At 46.3% G+C, this 18,392-nt stretch overlaps 1 protein-coding gene across 2 annotated transcripts; it reads right to left on the reverse strand.

Annotated features, from left to right (window-relative positions):
* Nucleotides 1-1,042: 1,042 nt before the first annotated feature.
* PITHD1 (PITH domain containing 1) lies at nucleotides 1,043-15,264 on the reverse strand. Of its 2 annotated transcripts, none has more exons than XM_084815938.1 (6): nucleotides 14,945-15,264; nucleotides 8,613-8,656; nucleotides 8,007-8,084; nucleotides 5,455-5,559; nucleotides 3,273-3,381; nucleotides 1,043-1,839 (listed from the first exon to the last, which is right to left on the reverse strand). In XM_084815938.1, exons 1-6 carry the CDS (start codon nucleotides 15,140-15,142, stop codon nucleotides 1,738-1,740), a joined length of 636 nt encoding a protein of 211 aa, XP_084672064.1. In that variant the 5' UTR covers nucleotides 15,143-15,264; the 3' UTR covers nucleotides 1,043-1,737. The 2 variants fall into 2 exon arrangements, with proteins under 2 accessions (XP_084672064.1, XP_084672063.1); XM_084815937.1 differs by having other exon boundaries at nucleotides 5,389-5,559.
* Nucleotides 15,265-18,392: the final 3,128 nt, after the last annotated feature.

Raw genomic sequence — 18,392 nt, forward strand, 5'->3', positions numbered from 1 at the left:
CAACTTACAGCACAATCCAATGCATGTTTACTCAGAAGGAAGTCCTGCTGTGTTTAAAAGGGTTTATTCTGAGGTAAGCATATAGGATTGAGTCCTAGTTAAGAACTGGCTGTTGCCAAGCCACTGTGCTTGCAACTTAGAGGGACGCTGGTTCTCTACTTTTTCAGAAAGTACAAAATTAGCATGAAATGCTGTAAGGTGTGGCAATGGCCACTACTTTAGATAGCTTTATTAAAGAGGATTACACACATTCACAAGGGATATGTCAAATCCACACTTCGTAATCCTACAAGCTAAATCAACCATTGATGTTCATACATAGAACTCACTGGTGAGTGCTGGGGCAGGGGTGGACAACCTGCAGCTCTCAGCCTAATTTCAAAAGCCCTCTGCAAGCAATCAGTTCAGACTTCTGGCAAGAGCAATCTGTCCTTCCTCCACCAGGCTGGCAGAAAAAGAGAAAAGTGATGGCTCTACCCACTTTCGCCTCTGGCCACAAGTGCTGCTAGCACACAGCTTACCCTCCAAGGAATTGTGGCCCTTGGGAGAGAAAAAAAAGGTTCCCCACTCCTGCACAGAGACAATATAGGAGGGTTGCTGCTAGTTTCTGTCCTGCTTCCATCCTGCATCAACAGTCACAAGTAATCAATTTGAGACCAGGGCCAGATCTACATCTTGTGTCAGATCATTAAGATCTCATCATGATAACGCTATATCCTCTTGTGCATTTATACCTCATAGGACACACAATGACATTAGTTGCGGTATTTTGGATAATGTGGAATAAAAAGCAGGAAATCATACTACAAAAGTGTATACAAAAGTGGTATATCGGATGTGTAATGTGCCCCAACAGTTATCAGTGCTCTTCAATACTGCTATAAAGCAGTAGTGTAGATCCAGCCCTGAAGGCATTTCTAGAACCAGTAGTGGTCCAAGTGCTGAAAAGATGAGACCCTGGTTCAAATCCCCACCAAGTCATGATGCTTACTGAGTGACCTTGGGCCAGTTACTAAGTGTTCTAACGAAAGGGACACAGACATGTTCTTTGCCATATTTATTAGAAAACATTAAGCCACATCAATTAGAAAGTTGTCCCTAAAAGAGACAAACATCTAGGTTTTAGCTCTCTCAAGTTTTAGACACACAGATGAAGCTGTTAGAAATCAGCAAGGACTCTATTGAATGATGCTTATGGAAAGGCATGCAGTGGTTTGGTGCACAGCCAAATCACTACTGCCCTGTATGTCACATTAACACACTTGGAAATCAGCCAAGAGCCCACCTAGAACATCAGTATCTTATCCACTTGTATAAACTACATTCAAAAGCCAGAACAGAATCCAAGATTGTGCAACTGTCCCATATCAAGTTGCCCAACAACCTCACACCTCACGTATGCCAGCATTGAAAGTAACAGCTAAAGAGGGAGTTCACTGACTCAGGAAACTTCTGACCTAAAACAGATATTAGATAGTTAAGACAACCACTGGCAAGCAGGCAAAGGCCAATATTTTCAAAACCTACTTCTTCGATACTTAATAGGTCCCAAGCCATGATTGTCCTTAGCAATAGCGTGATTTTGTACCCATCTGCCAAACCTTGGGTGCCTTGCTTTTCCAGAACGGACATACACCCCCCACAAAAGAATGAAAGCTACAGCGCTCATTATAGCCTCAAGTATTCCACATCCTTCCAAGTCTGCCCAACGGCCTGTTGCTGCACGAGCCACTGCAGTTAGGAAATAAAGTGTGTCTGCGGTGTGATCTGATCAATTTTGTGGTCAGCTGGGTTTGCTGCCGCTTCATAGTTGCAGATGGTCACTTCATGTCGATGAGGCTGCACAAAAACAAGATAAAGACTTCTTAAGATGCTACCTTGTAAATCCTTGAAAGCTGGAACGGTAATTTGATCCTCTTTCCATTTAGCACCAACACCATTCTCCAGACCTGTAGATCTTGCCCACCATTTAATACTATACAAACACTCTGAATAACTTGCGCTTGCTTTGAGGAACTTTAGATTGATGAGAATCCGGGCTTTTAAGAACTAAGCCTTTTCAGTGCCCACCCAACCAAGCTAGCATGCCTTGCCATCACTCAGGTTTGCTGGGTGCACAGCTCAAAATGGCAGGATGATTGTCAATACCAGCCTCTGCCTGTTTAGCAGGGGAGAAGGAGCTACAGCTGCTTTAGTTACAACCCCCACCACAATTTGGTGGAGGGAGGCAGAGAAGAGTTGAAAGTAAACATGACAAAAACAAGAATTTTTAGACTGTGCACTAGAAGAGTCCCTATTTTAGATCTTGGGCCACAAGATATACATTCAAACAGCCACAACAGATCCTGGACTAGCTAAACACAGGAAGCCTTGAGGCTAGTTTTATGCCAGTCATTTGGTAGATGTATGAAAATGGCAACTAGTTGGAAATTAAGGGCATATTGCAGGCTTGCAAATAACCACTCACCTAGTCACCTGTGAGGAATAACACCACCAACAGGAAATGAGGCAGGAAAGCTTTTGTTAAATGGAAGAGAACTGGCTCTTTTACAATGTGTTACAACTGACTAATGGAGGTTCAGGCAGGCAAATATGGGAGCTAGTAACTTTTGCACCTATCTGCAAGGCTAGCATACTTATATTAATGTCTCTTCCAGGCTCCTCACCATCACCATATCAAACAACACTAGGAAGAACGAAGGGTCAAGTACCTAGGAAGATGCTAGGACACAACAGTTACATTTAAACCTTATCCATATTTTAATGTAGATGGACCTTAGGTATGAGCCACTGCGCCAGACTTTCACAGGCCCGGCCACTATACCAACATAGCTGTTAGCAAACACACCCAATGGGAAGAGGAACACTGCACGTAAGCACCTCGAGTTGTCACATTCGTTTTGCACCCAGTCTGGATCTATACCAAGTGTCTCTGCTCAGAAGGTCACACAAAATTGCAGGTAACTTGGCTCCTCTTCTCCCAGAACCATCTTCTTAATGGTATAAGGAGATAAGATCAATTTGTGTAACTTTAAGAACTGGTACCTGGATTTGTTTGCTTTCCTCCTCCCTCCCTATTTCTTTTCTATTGTGTCCATTAAACTGTAAACACATGGGCAAGGACAGCTTTGTTTTAGATCTCTGTACAGCACTTAATCTGTTTAGTCAATCATAAATTTAATAATGATGATAACGTAAGCAGAGCTGTATGGCCCTCCTTCCTCATCTGCACATGCACGCTTTCCAATTGTCATCTCAGCCCGCATACTTACTTCTGTCCATTCTCCCCTCAGGCCTATATAAAAGATCTTTGTTGTCTCAGCGCCAAAGTTTTTGGAGAAATGGATGGAGAGATGATGAACATTTGAGAAACGAGCAATTCTGGAAGAGAAAAAAGTGTGAAGTTCTGCATAAAAATTGATACACACAAGAGATTACATTCTGGACTCTGGAGCAGCAAAGGCTATCAGTTCATCACACAAGGATGGAAAATCAGGGTTTTGGGGGCCTAAACACAACGTCTCTGCTACTCTCAGGAACTGGCAAAGCCTGAACAGAAAAGGAACACTTCGCCTTTCTGGCTGTATCTATAGTTGGAGGACTTTTGGCTGTTTCAGCAAACAAATCAGGGCATACATGCCAGCAGCGCTGGCCTCCTTGTGCGAGTCCTACCACTTGCTGATCCAAATGTACGTTTCCAAAATGACTCCCTTATCAGACATGGCCTTTTAAAGCTACACAATTCACACCATGATGTTTTTTACCTGCACCACTCATGGCTTTTAGAGACTGTTTTGCTGTCTGCAAAATATGTGTCATAGTTCTTTATAGCATCCCCCATTTAGAGGGCTTCTGGTTCTCTTCTTGAAATCCCAGTGTTGACAGCATCAATAACATAAATTACTACATTTCCCTTGCTACCTTTCTTCTTCTGTTTGAAAAAAAAGTGCATGCTGGGGCAGGGGGGATGGACGGACGGACATGGGATTCATGCTGCTTTGGAGCCAAGTTACTCAGAAGTTTAATTCCTTCAGACCCACAGCTGCAACTTCCCGAAACTCACAAGTTTCCTCAGTGTTCCATTCCAGAAAAGAAAGTCTTATTACCTTTGTTCTGTTGTAACAGCAAAACATCCCCATGAAATTTCTGTTCCAATACTATATTTGAGTATGATTTTATTAAAAGACTTTTTTTAAGCTGCTTTCAGAGCCTCTGGGGGCTGTTAAGTGGGATGTAAGTATTCTAAATAAGTAAGTAAGTGAATGTGGATCTCTCTCACACATGGAAGCAAGCAACCTCATGACCTATTTGTTTTGCTACATTGCAACATCTCTCCAGCCACAAAAAGTCTCCTTGGAGTAGAAGTACACTTAGAGTAGCTGGGGAAGGAAACATCTTCACTATATTCTAGGAATCAAGGTGGCTTTCCCCTCCTTGTCTTGTCATCAATTCATATTCACCCAACTGTGCTGCTAAATTTCCCCACTCAAGACGTAAGCATCACAAACAGCAATTAAGGGCTCAGTCCTATGTGATACACCCTGGTTACTCGTAAGCCCAAAAATTCAGAGGCTTACAATTAACTTAAAGAGAGCAGGAGGTGTATTGCATTTAAGCTAGATTTTCACCCATATAGTGAAGGCTTTGGGAAGGGAGAGGGAAGGAGGCTGGGGAAGATTTATTGTATGGCTGCCACCCCGGTCTCCTCCTCTCCCCGCCCCAGGAACGCCCCCTTTCCGCCATCTCCACGCTCTGTTTTCTGAGCACGGAGAAGTAGTTGGCACAGTTCTCTCCGTGCCAGCTATGAGGGGGCTAGGGCCAGGCATGCGGTTTCCTTTCTCTGAGGTTAGAGCCTTGACTCCGACCTCAGAGCCAGGAAACTGAACCATCCTATGGCCCCCCAAATACTGTCTATGGAGCATAGGATTGCTCTCTAAATAACGCATCCCATACAACAGCAGTGTCAAAACTGCCGTTTGTCAACCATACAAGGAAAATAACAACAAAATTAAGAAGCAATTAGACACTTGCTTGGGGTATGAGGGAGAATGGAAAGAGAAGGACACGTCTGCATGGTAGAAAGCTAAATCAGTTGAACTGCCATGGTTCCCTGTCCTCAAGGAACACTAGGAACTGTCATTCTGTCATAAAAGAGTGTTGAGTGAACAAAGAGCGACCTGATAAGGCAGCATTCCCCAACCAGGCGACCTCCAGGTGTGTTGGACAACAACTCCCATTGTCCCCAGCCAGCATGGACAATGACCATGCTGGCTGGGGATTGAGACCAACACACCTGGAAGGCACCAGGTTGAGGAAAGCTGGTTAATGTGCAGGGAGAACTATTAGAGAGAAACTGCGGAGGTACAAGTTACATAGTTTAATGCTTACAGCCAAGCAGCTTTAGGACAAGAGTGCTGCACATCCACAGTTAAGGCTGAGCAGACAGTGACATACTTTGTAGGATACTCCAGCTCTCCTGCAACATCACGATTCAGGCTGAACATCTGATCCGGTTCTCTGGCAGCATTATCAAAGGACATGTGAGGTATGTTCTTAAACCTGAAGAAAGGCATGACAACACCAAGAATCAGCCTACACAAATTCAAAGACAGCTTATATATCCCTTCCAGTACCCAGCCACTGTAGTTATTTGGCTTTGAAATGGGAGACATAGCTCAAACTGGCACCAAATATAATAGAAAGTTGAAAATCAGAGGACAAAAACTAAGAGGAAGAAAGTGACCTTTCTATTATTTAGGACATTGCATATTTAGATAAGGGAACTGCTACCCCTACAAATCATGGGCCCCTAAGTAACTGGGTTTGTAGGTCAATAGCACCATGCTATCTTAATAAATATTTATTAATTTTTACAATTAAGGGAATATTGTTATGGCTCCTAGATTGCATCTGGGAGGCCACAGGATATTTTGGATACCTGGATCTGAGGTCGGAGACAGTGCTCTGACCTCAGATCAAGGAAGCCGCACTCCGACCCCCCTCCCCCTCAGCATGGAAAGAACTGAATGCGACCTCAGAGAGGGGAAAAAGGTGGTGTTCCAGTGGGCAGGGCAGGGCAGGGACTGGGGGCCGGGATACGAACTATCCTGAGGCCTCTCCAGCCTCCTTCCCTCCCGCTCCAAAACGACCCAGCTGGACAGGCAAGAAAGCCCAGCTAGTGAAAATGTGGAGTGGGGAGCCTCTGCTGCTCCTTCCACTCTGCATTAGATGACTGTAAGCCTCTAAGTTTGGAGGCTTACAATAATCGTAACAGAACTGCACCATAAGGGATCTTCAGTCACATCTCCAGTCCACCACCTCCCTGGCAATTTGTGCCTCTGTCCTTCATCACCCAGAGATGGGAGAATGGGAACCCGCTCAAAGTTTCTGCAAGAACTTGTAAAAGCCACTAGAACAGTAAAGCCAGATGACAATTTGCCTAACATAGAGAGCCAAGAAAGAATATCCCACTGCATCTCTAAAGAAGAGTCTGCTTCAGTGACTTCACCAATGGTACTTGAACACACAGTACCAAAGAATCCCAATCAGCACTGCTACAAATACACAGAGAACAGCAGAGATGTAGTTGCTTTTAGTAGCTTTAGGCTCCCAGGATTTTAAGTTTCATGGTCTCATGGTTGCAGACTCGAGTTTAAACATGTGTGCTCTTCCTGGGGTTCATAAACTGAGAGGGTCTGTGTAGAGCTCCTAGTGGACTGGAAGTAAGGCCTTATTCCCATAATCCCCACAGGTCCTATCCTGAATTTTAATTTTTACACACCTTTATTGGGTGCTCCTCCCAGGAACCAACAACCTATATATTGTTCACAGCCACACAAATTGTACACAACTGTGCAAAACACATCTGAGTTGCAGAATGTTAGTTTACTGATCACTAACGAATTTAATACTGATGATTTATATTCCCCCCCCCCACTATTAGGCAATGAAAAAAAGAGGAGAATATATATTGTATTGCAGATATGGTAGAGCCTTTAACACCAATTGGCTGAGCTGGTATGATGGCTCAGAATGTTCAGCTGGCTCAGGGGACAAAGCAGTTTGCCACCTCGCTTCTGTGAGGGAAAACAATGCTGTCCATTCGGCCAGGATTAATTAAAACGTAATGGAGTGAGCAACTGAAGGCTGAGAAGACATCACAGGATGTACAGAGCTAAGGGACAAGAAGCCAAAGAGGCTGAAGAAGGATGCAGCATAGGCAATAGTCCAAAAAAAAGGGACTTGAAGGGAGAGGAGACAAAACACTATGGAGAGGGAGCTGTGAAGAGACCTCACAGAGTTTAAGTTCCAGATGTGCTGTGTGCTATTTGGGGAAGAGGGAGAGAGAGAAGAATGCTACAAAGGCTAGTCAAGAGACAAGGTGGCTAAAGGAAGTGGGACAAAGTAGACCAGTTTCCCAGTGTCCTCCAGCCAACAGGTTGGGGAAGGCTGAAGTAGGCAATGGCCTGAAAAGCAGAAACACAAGGAAACAATGGGCACTAGAAACGAAGAGCTGAAGAAAGCGGGCAGTCTAGCGAAAAGCAGAACTGGGGCACAGAGGGCCTAGAGACAGAAAGGATCATTTATAAGTGGCAGGAAGGAAGTGGGCCAGCAAGAGAGGGGAACACAGGGCTGTTAGGTATAGAGGCTAGATCCCGGCAGGCAAATTTTGGCAATTGTGGTTTCTACTGTCACTGTGAGATGGTAACTTGGAAACTCCAAGGAGGCCGGGAGTGGGAAGAGATGATCCTGACCATCCAAGATCCAATTCTTTGCTTACAGGCTTGTAACATGGAGTATTTCAAATTAACTAGAAATATTTAACCATTTACTGCAAGCTAGCCCACTGTCCACTATTAAGGGCACAACTGAAGAGTTGAAGGAAGAATGAAGAAAAACCACACAGATATTTATCTCGATAAGCAAGAGAGTATCTTCTTGACTAGCAACTTCCACTGCACAATACATAAGTCTTCACAAACAATCTGCCCTTCAGTGCCACTTACAGTCTCATTTCCGATGGGTGTGTGTCATCATCTTCTCCCATCACAATTATCCCTTTTAATTTCACATTGCCTGTAAATCTGCAACAAAAGATCTGTCAGTGGTTTTCTAGGTAGTTGTGCATCACAAATTTAACATTCCTTCTGGGACCAGAAGATGCTGCAGATCATCAGGAGGATTGCTTCTGTGGGTTGGTATCTTTACATCAGCCAGGCTCCCTCCCTCCCACCCATCCAGTCCATCCGCAGCTCTTTCTATCTCTCCCACTCAATGGAAGAGCCTGGACTCTGGCGACTGGAAAAAAAATGTCAACTGCTGGCGACGGGAAGAAACCGCCACAAACACTTTACACAATCTTAATATAATATCCCTTTTCATGGGCTTTTAATGGTAAGCTGCTCTGGGAACCAATCTTGGCTGAAAATCAGGTAAAAACAAACAAACATAGAAGTCATCTTCCAAAATTACCTCCTACAGCTCTACTTTTACAAGCCCTTCCACAAAATGCTGTGCTATTACAAGTAAGACTTCAAAAAGAAAAGTCAGCACTACACATGTACAGCCAAAAATGCCAGTGAATCATGTACTCATGCAAAACAGGTACTTACGGAATATTAAACAAAAGCTCTTCATCATCGTCACTTTCAACAAACTGGGAAAAAAAAGAAATATAAAAGTGCATTTAATATCTGAGTTTTCACATTCAGCCATTCTCTCTAATGGCACTTTGAGAATCTTGCAGAGTACTTTTGAGTTTTAATTTTTAATACAAATTTCTAAATATCACAGATAGACAGAAAAGTTTGAGAATATGGAAGTAAGGCCATGTGGTAATGACTCAAATTGTAAGAAAACCTTGCAAATAAGTGTGCAGATGTTATTATACGCAAAGCAACATTGCTTAGTTTTATTTATCACTGCATTGATATCCCATTGATATCCCTTCTTGGTGGTGGCCCCCCAATTATGTAACGATCTCCTCGACAAGATCTGCCTGGCACCAACATTGTTATCTTTTCGGCACCAGGTTAAAACTGTCCTCTTCCCTCAGGCATTTGGCAGCATATAATGACTTAGGTCCTGGATTGTCTTTTGGTTGATTTATACATTGTTTTTAGATATACGTTGTTACTGTGTGTGCTGTCTATTTATGTTTTTAGGTAAATGGTTTTACACTGTGTATAATGTATTTTTAAATGTTTTTTAATATTTGTGAACTGCCCAGACAGCTTTGGCTACGGGGCAGAATAGAAATGTAATAAAGAATCATCATCATCCCATCTTCTTTCCTCCAAGGAACACAAGGTGGCTTCCGTGATCCTCCCCCTCTCCGCTTTTATCCTCACAACAATTCTGTGAGGTGGGTTAGGCTGAGAGTCAGTGACTGGCTCAAAGTCACCCACTGAGCTTCATGGCCAAGTGGGGACTTGAACCCAGACCTCCCGAGTCCCAGTCCAACCCTCTAACCACTACACTGGCAATCTTACTCACTTCCTCCTAAAACACATGAGGGAAGAACCTTGTTCCAATTTGCAAACGCCTCCCTGCCAGATCACCTGGAAGCAACACTTATTTGCCCCAGACAGGGGACTACTTCCAAACCAGTTGGGAGAGGCCATTTCTTATATCCCCCACAGCTACTGCTCTGTGCCTCACAGACCCTGCTGTCAAGCTAACCCTGATCTCTATGGCCATGCCTCCCCTCTCATTTGATTACCCCCCCCACACACACAAATATTTCTAAATTACTTGAAAATATCCAAATTTTAGAAAAATGAACAAAATAGTATGCCACTATACATTACTTTGCTTTTTTATCTTAGGTGCAGAACATAAGAGTTTCTTAGATACTGAATTGTGGACATTTAGGCAATGACCACACACAAGTCAGGGTCTGTCTTCTTTCACACCTATCATCTCCTTGTTCTTTAACTCTAAATCTGTAAATCTAGGCAGGTCCCATTCCCTTATTTTATCTACCCATTCCTAGTTCCCACTTCTGTGATCTCCAAGTACGAATTGAGCAGCCATTAGGAGACATAAGCAAAGCTACAGAAGGCACAGCCACGTCTCTGACCCCTCTCATACAATGCACAAACTGACTAGACCAGATGGTGGTAACTAGATCTGCCCCTTCACAATCAATGCACTGCTTATGTTGACTAACACAGCATGAGCATCCAATGATGTTCTTGCTTCAAAGGCAGTATCCCTCTCTATGACCTTAAAAAACACAGAGGCAACCCTCCCCTTTGGTCTCTAAGCAGCCAGTTAGTATGCACATTTGTTCAGGAAATATTCAGGTTCATGTTCATGAATTACAAAATGGGGAATACGATTTGAAGTTCATGATAAATCAACGCTATGCAATTTTCAGGGATGTTCCAGCCACGCTAGCCAAACAACTTACATTCAGTCAGGCAATAGAGATTAAATCCCACTTCTCTACAATTCCTATTAGGCAGGAACATGAACTCAACAACTAGCCTAAGCGGTGAGGCTTTTGAACCAACACAGCAACAGAAGGAAGCGTTTCCCTGGTCCGCTGTGGAAATGAAGTTCACACAGCTTCTGTTTTTAAATTAGGAAGGAAGGAAACAGAGGAGACAAAGGAGGAAGCATCAGTCTACCAAGACAGACCAAAAGCACCTTTTCTTCCAGCATCCCTACCAACATGCTTTAACACTTATGAAGATTGACATATGTTTAAAATATGCTGATTTATACAAACATAGGGTGTTGACCCTTATAATCTTCCATAGGAACAGCATTTCAGCTATGCCTGCCCCTGAACATGACATCAAAGTTGCCTAGTCAATGCTGTGCTACTCTGATCAACGTTGTTGTTCAGTCGTTAAGTCGTGTCCGACTCTTTGTGACCCCATGGGCCATAGCACGCCAGGCCTTCCTGTCCTCCACATTCTCCCAGAGTGTGCTCAAGTTACTCTGATCAATATATGCTGATAAATAAAAGCCTGTTCCCAGAATTCGGTCACAATGTGGCATGACCAAGAGAAAAATGATGATACACTGGTTGATGCAATCTCAGTAGCCGTTGAGGCAGCAACCAGCCTATCCCACCACCTGAAGGGTGTTCCAAGTGCACCCTTTTACTATCTCCCATGTAAGTGAATGGCTGCTATCCATCCCTATGGGGAAAATTGGAGCAATATACTTGGGAACATTATTGTAGTGGGGACAAAACCCACTCTGTAGCAGTGATCAGCCCAGCCCTTGCCAAGATATGACAGGCCCACACTCTCTCTCTCTAAACACACACAGTACTTGTCATAATAATGGGCTCCAATTGACCACTGGTGAGGATAAGCTATTATTATTATTATTATTATTTAATTTATTAATCGCCCATCTGGCTGGTCACCCAGACACTCTGGGCGATGTACAACATACAATAAAACAATAAAATTCTACAATAAAAACATTTTCTAAAATACCCTAACCCACCCCAAATGCCTGCCTGAACAACCACGTTTTTAATGCACGACGGAAGCTCATTAAAGAGGGGGCATGACAGAGTTCCCTAGGGAGGGAGTTCCACAGAGTGGGGGCCACCACAGAAAAGGCCCTCTCCCTCGTCCCCACCAGTCTAGCTGTCCTGGCTGATGGGACAGAGAGAAGGCCATCCAAGGCTGATCTTGTTAAGCGGCCTGTCTGGTGCTGCTGGAGGCGCTCCTTAAGATAGGCTGGGCTGGAACCATATAGGGTTTTAAAGGTCAAAACCAACACCTTGAATTTGGCCCGGAAAACAACTGGTAACCAGTGCAACTCCTTCAGCACTGGAGTGATGTGATCTCGCCGGCAGCTGCCTTTAATCACGCGAGCCACCGTGTTCCGTACCAGCTGCAGCTTCCGAACCGTCTTCAAGGGTAACCCCATGTAGAGCGCATTACAGTAGTCTAAACGAGAGGAGACCAGGGCATGTACTACCGATGGGAGCAGATGGTCGGGAAGGAAGGGGCGCAGCCGCCGTAGCAGATGGAGTTGATACAGCACTGTCCTGCTCACAGCTGACACCTGAGCCTCCATGGACAGCTGGGAGTCCAAAATGACCCCCAGGCTGCGGACCTGGTCTTTCAAGGGTAGCCGTACCCCATTCAACACCAGGTCAACATCCCCCAGCCTCCTCTTGTCTCCCACCAAAAGTACCACGGTCTTGTCAGGGTTCAGCTTTAGCCTGTTCCTCCCCATCCAGCCACTCACTGTCTCCAGACATTTGGACAGGGATTCTACGACCAACCTTGGTGAAGATTTGAATGAGAGGTAGAGCTGCGTGTCATCCGCATATTGATGACACTGCACCCCAAACCTCCTGATGATAGCCCCCAGCGGCTTCACATAGATGTTAAATAGCATCGGGGAGAGGATGGAACCCTGTGGCACCCCACAAGTGAGTGGCCACGGGTCCGAAACCTCCTCTCCCAGTGCTACCCTCTGGTACCTGCCGGAGAGGAAGGACCGGAACCACGGCAATATGGTGTCTCCAATGCCCAACCCCTCCAGGCGGTCCAGGAGGATACCGTGGTCAACAGTATCAAAAGCCGCTGAGAGGTCGAGGAGAACAAGGAAGGAGCATTCACCCCTATCCAGAGCCCTCCTCATATCATCCACCAAGGCAACCAAGGCTGTTTCTGTCCCATGCCCAAGCCTGAAGCCCGACTGAAATGGGTCTAGATAATCAGTTTCTTCCAAGTGTGCCTTCAACTGCACTGCCACCACCCGCTCAATCACCTTGCCCAAAAATGGCAGATTTGAGACTGGGCGAAAGTTGTTCAGATCTTGAGGATCCAAGGAGGGCTTCTTTAAGAGCGGTCTTATCACTGCCTCCTCGAGGGAGGCATTCACCACCGCCCTGACCCCCTCACCCAGTCTCTCTCTGCAGCCCATAATGAGCCAAGATGGGCAAGGATCAAGTAAGCAGGTGGTCGGCCTTACAGATGAAAGCACCTTGTCCACTTCATCAGGAGGAAGAAGCTGGAACCGATCCCACAAAACCGGTTTGCCACAGGCCGCCTCTTGCTCACTAACTGTATCCACAGCGTGCAGAGTAACACACCGAATCTGATCAATTTTATCTGCAAAGTGCCTTGCCAAGGCATCACAGGAGGCCTTAGAATGCTCCAGTGGTTCCGGAGCCACAGGACCGACCAGGCTCCGGACCACTTGGAACAGCCTCCTGGGACAGCACTCTGCAGACGCAATGGAGGCAGCATAATATTCCTTTTTTGCTGCCTTCACGGCCACGTGATAGGCTGAAGATACAGCTCTAGCCCGTGTCTGAACGTCTTTGGAGCGAGACTTCCGCCACCGGCGCTCTAGCCATCTCACCTCCTGTTTCAGAGCTCGTAACCGCGGATTGAACCATGGTGCAGGGGGAGAGGGCGTTTCGGAGCCACCCGATCTAATGCCCCAGTGATTGCAGCATTCCAGCCACCCACCAGGGTCTCTACCGAGTGGCCGTTGGCGTGCCCCAGAGAATCCCCAAGCGCGTTCAGGAATCCATAAGATGCCTGGGGCGGACCATTTTAATGGGTCCTCCACCCCTGCGGAGGGGTTGTGGAACCGAGAAGTCCAACGTCACCAGATAGTGATCTGACCATGACAAGGGGGTGGTGGATATACCCCCGACTTCACTCCCCGTTTCTCCAGAAACAAACACAAGGTCTAGTGCATGACCGGCTACATGGGTGGGCCCAGTTAGAATATGGTGCAGCTCCCAGGAGGCCATGGTCTCCATGAAGTCCCGAGGTGCTCCTGTGAGGATGGCCTCCGAATGTACGTTGAAGTCCCCCAACACCAATAAGCTAGGGGACTGTACACGCACAGCTATATCTATGTTTAAAGAGCAATGGGAGAAGGAGGTGTTGTTGTTTTTGTTGTTTTTTAATAATAGTTTTGAAAGAGTTTTTCCAAGCACTAAGTGGAGTTGCTGGGGATTGAACCCGGGACCTTCTGCATGCAAAGCACATCCTCAGCCACTGACCTACACACCCTGCCCTGTATCTTCCCAAGTAGTCACCTGAAAGTTAATTACAACTCTGAAACTGTCCAATTTGATTGGGATTGTGTCTGTTAATTATATTAAGAAAGCTGTGCTCCAATCCCCTTATCCAGGACTACATTCCATCTGGCACAGTGATGCTTCTGAAATAAGGATACCTAGAGTTATGCTAAAATACTTTTGATGAAACAATACATTTTTAGAAATGGAAAGTTTGCCATTATGGAAAGTTTGCCATCCACTTCACTGGCCTAAGTTCACAAAAAGCTCTTGCCATAATTAATCCGAGAGCCATCACAGTGCCGCAAGACTCTTTGCAGCTAGTACAGTTTAGCTTTGAGTCTTTCAACATCGGCACTCAAAGGGGGGGAAAAAACACAGAGGTGAGGAAGGAAAGGAAGCTTAGGAGCCAGGTCAAAGAAGTACAGAGGGAGCAAAGTGCATTTGTGAAAGGGGTGAAAAGGTTTATCCCATAGGTTCCATTCCTGAAAAAGAAATAACTGCATTTCACATTCACGCTCCCGTCCTAAATATCTTTTCTCTTAAGTACGCCCTATGGCAGCCTCCCCTAGCCTAGTGCCCTCCAGATGTGTTGGACTACAACTCCCATAATTCCCAGCCACTATGGCAACACAGCTGAAGGGCGCCAGGTTGGCGAAGGCTGCCCTGCCGGTTCCGATGGCAGCTCTCTCTCAGAGTAAGGACGCTGAGGACTGGAGCCTTAATTTTAACCTCCAGTTTAGGGCCGAGTCACTTGCACGGGAAAACAGCCTTTCCCGCAGTCGCCACAGGGGCCCAGGAGGAGCGAGGGAAGGGGCCGGGAAGGCGGGCGGGCGAGCGAGGGGGCGCTTGCCGCCGCCCCCCACAGCCTCCCCTCACCGACGTCCCCTGCCCCGCGGCGCACACACACACGCAGCCGACCTTCTGGCGGTCCCCGCGGTCTTCCCAGGCGCGGAAGACGAGCGCCCCGCTGCCTTCCCGCCGCTCGTTCAGGCACTCCAGGCGCTCGTGGTCGATGCGCAAGTAAAGGCCCCAGGCCTGGCCGCGCCGCTCGGGAGGCTCTTCGCGGTCGTCGCCATGGCAACAGCTGCCCCCGCCGTGGCTGTGCCCGTGAGACATGGCCGAGCTCGATCCAGTCCGGGGGGGGGGGGGGGGAGAAGAGAGAGACTCTCCTCGCCGCCGCAGCAGCACGCACGCACGCACGCACGCGGCCGCGCGCAGCAAAAATAATAAAAAGAGCCCGGATGTCAACAAAGTGGGCGCATGCGTGGTGCGTGGTCTTGAAGGGCGATTCCCGTCACGTGACGAGAGGCCCCTCCCCTCCCCTCGGCTCCTTCGACAGGCTTAGAGGAGCTTCGCCTTCGATTCTTCTAGAGCTAGAAGAAGGTCTCGCTCAGCGTGAACTTCCGGCTGCCATCGGAAGTCATCGCCATTCGCCTCGCGCTCTGGCGTTTCGTGTTCCCGCGCCACCCCCTGCGCGCGTTTACTTGGAAGTAAGGCTCATTGCGTCCAGTGGACTTCTCTCCTTTCCACGTGGCGGGAGAAGGGCTCGCGCAGAGATGTCGACAAGCAGAATTTTATTTATTTATTATTTATTATTTATTTATTACATTTCTGCCCCGCCTTTTTTCCTCCTTAAGGAACCCGAGGCGGTTTACCTAATCCTCCTCTCCATTTTATCCTCACAACAACAACCCCGTGAGGTAGGCTGGGCCGAGAGTCTCTGACTGGCCCAAAGTCACCCAGTGAGCTTCCGTGGCCGAGTGGGGACTAGAACCCGGCTCTCCTGACTCTTAACCAGTACACCACACTGGCTCTCAGAGGTTCATAATTTATTTTTTTTATAAATTTCCCGGAGGAGTTGTCTGTAGCAGCAAAAACAACAAATAATTTTGTGGCACCTTGAAGACTGACATCTATTACGGTACATTTATTATCAGTAGACTAACATCCACTTCATCAGATGCATGAGGCATTAATCACCCCATGTGTACTGTGTGTGTGTGTGTATATATACGCACACATACACACACGCGAGATAGAGATGTAGGTGTGAAGCAGCGTAACAGCAAAGCAACAAGGAGGCTGGGGATCCACCAGTTTTAAGTTAAAATATATAAGGAAGATAGACTAACAACAGAGTAATGTCGAAATATATTTAGAGCTAAATGTTTCACCTTCCGCCCTCATCAGTAACTTTACCATCACAGCTACTGATGAGAACGGAAGCCAAAATATTAAGCACTAAATATATTTTGAAATTACTGTTGTTATTCTGCCTATCTTTCTTATGTTGTTGTTGTTGTTGTTCAGTCGTTCAGTCGTGTCCGACTCTTCGTGACCCCATGGACCAGAGCACGCCAGGCCTTCCTGTCCTGCGCTCTCTCCCGGAGCGTGCTCAAGTTCATATTCATTGCATCCGTGATGCTATCTATGCCGTGCAGGGCCACCCAAGACGGACAGGTCATGGCAGAGAGTTCTGACAAAATGTGGTCCACTGGAGAAGGAAATGGCAACCCACTCCAGTATTCTTGCCAAGAAAACCCCATGGAACGTATCTTTCTTATATAGATCAGTAAATATAGGGTGATTGTAAACGGTCAGGTCAGAGGGAAATTAAATGCAGAAAGTGCTGACACTGACCATCTCAGAAAATACTGACAGTGACAACCTCATTATTGATAGCCATCCACAAAACAATTGGTGCTGATAATGCACACATCCTGGCACGAAGTAAGCCAATTAACACATGTAGTTTGATAAAATTAAAAATCCCTATCGAAGCCTCCGGAAATAAAATTGAACCGCTTGTTGAACTGTAACTGGGCAGTCTCTTGCTCTAATCTCCGTTTGACGTTTCTTTGCTCCACAAAGCCCATAGAGTGTCCTCGGAGACTGAAGTGTCTCCCACTGGTTTTTGAATATTGCCATTCTTTATGTCAGATGTATAACCATGTACTGCTTTGCCTGGAGACTGGCTTGTTTGCCCCCATGCAGAATGCGGTGGAGCACTGCTGGCAGATATCAGTTTGGAAAATGAGCTGATGTATGAACCCCTGATGCTCTCAGTGACATTATTAGGTCCTGTAATAGTGTTGCCCTGCCTTGTTGTGACGAAGGGGCTTGCGTAACTCAGTGAAGCCATAAGCTATGCCGTGCAGGGCCACCCAAGACGGACAGGTCATGGCAGAGAGTTCTGACAAAATGTGGTCCACTGGAGAAGGAAATGGCAACCCACTCCAGTATTCTTGCCAAGAAAACCCCATGGAACGTATCACAAGGCTAAAAGATATGACGCCAGAAGATGAGACCCTCAGGTCGGAAGGTGTCCAATATACTACTGGGGAAGAGCAGAGGGAATTTCCAAGTAGCGCCAGAAAGAGTGAAGCGGCTGGGCCAAAGCCGAAAGGACACTCAGCTGTGGATGTGTCTGGTGGTGAAAAGAAAATCCGATGCTGTAAAGAACAGTATTGTTTAGGAACCTGGAACGTAAGATCAATGAATCAGGGTAAGCTGGAGGTGGACAAACATGAGATGGCAAGATTGAACATCAACATCTTGGGAATCAGCGAACTAAAATGGACAAGCATGGGCGAATTTAATTCAGGTGACCATCATATCTACTACTGTGGGCAAGAATCCCTTAGAAGAAATGGAGTAGCACTCATAGTCAACAAAAGGGTGGGAAAAGCAGTACTGGGGTACAATCTTTAAAACGATAGCCTGATCTCAGTACGAATCCAAGGCAAACCATTCAACATCACAGTAATTCAAGTCTATCCCCCAACCACTGAGGCCGAAGAAGCTGAGGTTGATCGGTTCTATGAAGACCTCCAACACCTTCTAGAACTAACACCAAAAAAAGATGTCCTCTTCATCATAGGGGATTGGAATGCTAAAGTAGGAAGTCAAGAAATCACCGGGATAACAGGCAAGCATGGCCTTGGTGTACAAAATGAAGCAGGACAAAGGCTAATAGAGTTTTGCCAAGAGAACATGCTGATCATAGCAAACACTCTTTTCCAACAGCACATGAGGCGACTCTACACATGGACATCACCAGATGGTCAATATTGAAATCAGATTGATTATGTCAATCGTAGTAGTAGTAGTGGGAGACTCCTTGCTGCGTGGGATCGAGACCCAAGTATGTCGTGAAGACCCATGGACTCGCCAGGTATGTTGTCTCCCAGGAGGAGAGATTAGAGACGTGACTGAAAGGTTGCTGCACTCATAAAGCCCACTGACAGGTATCCCTTTCTTCTCATCCATGTGGGAACAAATGATACCGCCAAGCGGAGCTACGAAGAGATCACGTTAGACTTTGAAGCTTTGGGAAGGAAACTCAAGAACTTTGGGGCCCAGATAG

The sequence above is a fragment of the Heloderma suspectum genome, chromosome 10, assembly GCF_057233095.1.
Source record: "Heloderma suspectum isolate Gila_16-S chromosome 10, 16-S_ref, whole genome shotgun sequence".
Classification (NCBI taxonomy): domain Eukaryota; kingdom Metazoa; phylum Chordata; class Lepidosauria; order Squamata; family Helodermatidae; genus Heloderma; species Heloderma suspectum.